General features: G+C 34.0%; 2 protein-coding genes across 3 annotated transcripts in view; one reads left to right on the plus strand and one right to left on the minus strand.

Moving 5' to 3' along the window:
* Positions 1–1,828: 1,828 nt before the first annotated feature.
* On the minus strand, positions 1,829–4,233 carry ccdc25 (coiled-coil domain containing 25). Its single transcript, XM_067383168.1, has 9 exons — positions 4,069–4,233; positions 3,803–3,850; positions 3,678–3,717; positions 3,541–3,592; positions 3,379–3,454; positions 3,190–3,293; positions 2,741–2,943; positions 2,379–2,424; positions 1,829–2,294 (listed from the first exon to the last, which is right to left on the minus strand). The coding sequence occupies exons 1-9, from the start codon at positions 4,091–4,093 to the stop codon at positions 2,265–2,267; spliced, it is 624 nt and encodes a 207-aa protein (XP_067239269.1). The 5' UTR covers positions 4,094–4,233; the 3' UTR covers positions 1,829–2,264.
* An 843-nt stretch (positions 4,234–5,076) lies between these two features.
* The window catches only part of esco2 (establishment of sister chromatid cohesion N-acetyltransferase 2), a 6,058-nt gene continuing 5,917 nt past the window's right edge, over positions 5,077–5,217 (plus strand). For both annotated transcript variants that reach the window (XM_067383169.1, XM_067383170.1), the window contains exon 1: positions 5,077–5,187. The gene's annotated coding sequence lies outside the window, so the exon portion shown is untranslated. The remainder of the gene's footprint in view (positions 5,188–5,217) is intronic.

Consider the following 5,217-nt stretch of genomic DNA (forward strand, 5'->3'; position numbering starts at 1 on the left):
GTACTTTTATAGCATTTTAAGCAAGCAATACAGTCATTTTTTAAACAATAGTTGAGTTAAATAAAACTACCCAAATATTTCACCCAACCGCTGAGTCAAAACAACCCAATTGCTGGGTTTGTCCATTTTCAACCCAACTTGGGTTGTTTTTAACCTTCTGTGGAATGGAAAGTTTCCATAGATGTTAAAGGTTCTCTGTTGGAAAAAAAAACAAAAACAAAAAAACAGCATACTGGTTAGGTATTGAAGCATGGAAGCTGGTTTGAGCTGGTTTATGCTGGTTCTTAGCTGGTCATGAGCTGGTTTAAGCTGGTCAAGTGCTGGTCCTAAAAAACTAGCTCAGGCTCAGGACCAGCATAAACCAGCTCAATCCAGCTTCCATGCTTCAAAACATACCTAACCAGCATATGCTGTTTTTTTTTTTTTTCAACAGGGGTAACCACCAATGCCAATAAAGAAACTTTATTTTTAAGAGTGTAGTGATCCGGAAAGGTTTAAAAATTACCTTTTTTTGTCTTTTAATTTTTGAAAAGGAAATTATTGGCTGGGGGACAGAAATCAGGACATAATTCAGGCCAGACTTGAACAGCTCTGACATAAAAACAACTTTGAATTGAGTGATTAATCTATTATTTTGCACTTTATTTTACACAAAGTTAAACAAAAATGTATGTTCCCGTTGTGAAAGTATGATTTAGTCATTTAGACAACGTAACTTTAATGTAAAGTTTACATTGTACGTTTAAATACAGTTTGCTTTGAGCCACACTTTTTGTAAATGAGTCCCTGGATAGGCCTGTGTTATAATAGCGCAATGCTTGAAAAGAATGTGACTGAATCTTTCCTATAAACAAACCAGAAACATCCCGCCAGTGAAGGACATCTGAGGTGGCAGTCCAAGGTCATATTTTCCAGCCCGGCCTTGGACAGGAGACGCCGCCTTCGCACAATAACTCCTTTCTTTTGTGTCTGTCTGTACCGCAACAAGTGTGCTTGCTCTTTAGGAGGATGTGGTCTGTCGGCAGTGTTTTGACTCCTAAAATATTTTATTTCTGATCTCTCAACCACAACATACCACTGTCAATATTATTATTATTGTACCACTAAATTGATTTGGATGGGTCTTATTTGATGGGTCTTAAAAGAAGAAATAAAAGTACTTTTTAATGTTTCTTGTTAGAACGTGGCAAAATCAAACAAATCAGCGTTTCAAGGTAGCCTATTTAGACCTTTAGATAATTAAATAAAAAATTTTAATGTATAAAGTATAAATGTCACAATCTAAAATGTAATATTTAGTGTGAGGTTGATCAACATTTTAGCACGTGTTGGAAAAGTAAAAAAATGACCATTTTTAAAAATGGCTTCAGGACCTGTTTTGTGTCCGTTTGTTGTGTGTCTTAAATAAACCAATAAATACTTTAAAAAATGTAATATTCAGTGCACCTCTATAAAGAAATTGATGTTGTCTGAAGTCAAAGTACGTAATGAAATTATTCGGTGAAATGCTGCCATCTAGTGGATGTTATCGCCTTTTCCTAGTGACATTAAAGTTACCTAAAGCAACGTATTTCTTCTCAAATCGAATAGAGAGCGCCAATTTGACTTGAAAGCAAAAATATATATACTGAAAAGAAAGCCTAATCAAAGTAAAAATCATTATATTACGTAGTTCAGTTCAGTCAACTGCTTTTTCTTTATATTTTAAATTATTAAACATTTTAATGTATTTCCACATCCATCAAGACCAACTATAGACCTGAATATTTGAGAAAAAAAGTTATATATATGTATAAACAAACAAAAAGAAATGAACGGAGAATGGCAAAGATGTATTTATTTTAGGACATCAAAAAAGAAAAAAGTTTAAGAGCTTGTCGTTCAATATCATCATCCAGAAAGGCTTGTCATTTATAAGCACAAATACCCTCTAGGTCTTAGTGTACACATCCATAACCATATATCCACATTGAATATCTTTAATTCAGCCAAAGACGTCAAAAAACAAAAAAACCTGAATCTACTCTCATCATTTAAAGAGTATTTTACATACTTTACATATTGCATTTTGATTTTCAAAGGAATGACAAAGCCAACTGCTCTAGAGAGGTCTTGGAATTGTGCTTTATTGGCACAAGTACTGATTCCCATTGATCGCTCATTTCTGATGACCGCTATGGCGTCCTTTGAAAGTGCAATGACAAACTGAGATACTGTGGGGAGAAGATGGTGGTTCTTCATTATCGCAGATCCATTCCTTTACTTTACATGAAGTCGTCTGAATCATAGCCATCCTGCAGAAAAAATGATCATATCAAGTCATAACAGAATTTGTGTCAATGCTCAACAATATATATTAAACTCAAAGCATGCATTACCTCATTTGTGGTCATGTTGTCACTCTTCATGAGTGTTGAATAATTCCTACAGGAAAGAAAATGTTACATGTAAGTACACAAAACGAATGCTTTTGCCTGTAAATAACAGGTCTCAAAATGACTGATTCAAAATGTACAAATGTTAAGTTCAATTCTGAGACCACATTGAAAATATTGCACAGACATGTAGAGCTCAAATGCTCCTGTAATTAATAATAATAAAAAAGATGATTTAACAAATATAATTATGCAAAAATATAAATTGTAATGAAAAAAAAATCAGTGTATTTTTCAAAAATTAAAAAACAAAGCATAACAATTGTTTGTGTTTAGGTTAAGATCTGCATCTCAACATGCAGCACCTTAATTCTTCCATCTCCTTTTTCTTCTTCATTTCCTCCTTCTCTTTCTTCTTCTGCTCTTGTATTTGAGCCTTCTTCTCATTTCTTTCCTCTCTGTCCCGAGACTCCTTCTCAGCAGCAAGATCAGGATAGCGCTCCTCTTTCGTTTTCTCTAGTCTGTTGACAACTTCGTTGATTTTCTTTTCTACCGTCACAATTTTCACCTGTTGATATTAAAGTGCATTTGAATGTTTATACAGAATTTGCAATTATTTACAAGATTTCAAAGTGCAATAGTAATACCAGAACACTTAAAAATCAAGAGAAACTGTTCAGACAGGCAGTAAATGTTTCTTTTTTTTTTTTTTTTTGCATATCTGACTTTACTACCTTAATGTTTCAGTTGTACAAAAACAAGAACTTGCAGCAATGTGCACAAAATCATAGTGCTTATCAAGGAAGCATCATACCTCCTTCTGTCGATGGAAGCCTATCTGACCGACATCCATGTCTGCTGTTTTTTTCAGATTGCCCCATGGTGTGTAGACAACATTAATATTGTTCATTTTGCATCCTGTAAATAAAAATGCAGTTGAAATCACACCTTCAATAACACTGTTAACAAACAAGTTTCGCTGTTTCTCGTGAAGAAGCAGTACCTTGAATACTGTTGTTTTTGACCAGCTGGGCACAGTCAATCAGGACTTCTTTTGGTATGTCTTCTATCATTACACCCTTTAATCAATTAACATAGTTGTCAACAACACAGAAATATTATAAATACGGCTGTAGGCTAAAATGCATTTCACTTCTCAAAATACCTTGGGCATTCTTAGATATACGTGAGCAGATGAGAGCTTGTCCACATGGAACCTGGAATCACAGAAACATTCATTGCAGATCAAAACTAGAAAATATATTTCAATTGTGGTGGCAAGCACCAAATTAATTTTCTCACCAAATATCTTCAGGCCATCCATATTTTATAAGATCTTCATCTGTTGAAAAACCAAAAACAGCTATTAATGGTCTGACAAGCACAGGATGCTGACAAGTATTACTTATGAGAAAACCAGCACTTACTTTCATATTTATCTTTGCCCATGTAGATTGTATAGGGCGGTGAGACAACTGCAAAAGATAAGCATATTGCAACTTTTAAAAAGCAGTTTGTTCTTGCTATAACTGAACCGCCAACAATATCAAGCAACATATATTGCAGTTATGATAATCTTTTTGTTGTATGCTCTATATTTTGTTGTATTGATTTGTAAGCATTATAATTATTCATACTGTCTTTGTTGACAACATAAACACAGTCTTCCCTGGGCACACAATTCACTACTCACCGTCGCTTTTAAAGTAAAACACCATCTTTCCGCATAGACACAACCTTTGAAAGGTCTCACTATATGTGTATTCAGCAAAACACTTAGCACATCAGGGGTAAATCATCTGTATCAGAGGCACATGTCATGTGTGCCATCTACTCCGACCACAACATGAACCAAGCAGCGCTGCAATGAAGTAGCGATTCGTGAAAGAATTGTTCGATTGAATCGGATCTTTTCAGTGAATTAGTCTGACTGTAAAAAAAAAAAAAAAAAAAAAGACATATTAAACACTACAGATACATAAAATAATGTATTTTATGTGTTTATGGTCTGAACTGTCCTCATAGATCAGCAACTGCATACTACTCTTACTATTTCTGCCACAGAAAGATGTGGTAAAAGTAGTGAGAGAAGTAGACTATAGTAGTATGTGGTTCAGATAGTTTTGTCAACACATACACGAATCAAGAGTTGATTATTACGGAAGAGGATTAGGGCCAAGCAATAATAAAAAAATAAAACCATCTCGAGATTAAAGTTGTTAAATTTCGAGAAAAAAGTCGAGATAAAATGTTGAGAATAAAGTCATTAAATTACAAGAAAAAAATCGTTAAATTATGAGAAAAATGTCGTTAAATTTCGAGAAAAAAGTCGAGATAAAATGTTGATAATAAACAAATTATGACTTTATTCTCAACATTTTATTTCGACTTTTTTTCTCGAAATTTAACAACTTTAATCTCGAGATGTTTTTAATTTTTATTATTGCTTGGCCCTAATCCTCTTCCGTAGATTTTATTAAATAAAAAAACTTTTTAAAATTAATTTTGTGTTTAACGTAGATGTTATTCAAATTCTAAATGACAACAAACTTGAATGTACAGTCCAACGAATTTTTAACCGGTTCTTTGAATCAAATTGTCCAAAAGAACCGATTCGCGGAGATGAATCCGACTTCCCATTACAAACCGGATGTTGTCATGCAACACACGCTGTTTCCGTTTCCGTGTGCGCCACAATTGACTTTGGCGCGGTGTTCAAAACAGTTCGCGGGTGAAGGGGAGAGATTTGACGCAGTTTTCACTGAATTGTTTTCACACAAATCAAAAAACAGAATCGGATTTATTTTACCTGGTAAGTCATCAACAACAGATATAGTTATCA

The sequence above is a fragment of the Chanodichthys erythropterus genome, chromosome 4, assembly GCF_024489055.1.
Source record: "Chanodichthys erythropterus isolate Z2021 chromosome 4, ASM2448905v1, whole genome shotgun sequence".
Taxonomy (NCBI): domain Eukaryota; kingdom Metazoa; phylum Chordata; class Actinopteri; order Cypriniformes; family Xenocyprididae; genus Chanodichthys; species Chanodichthys erythropterus.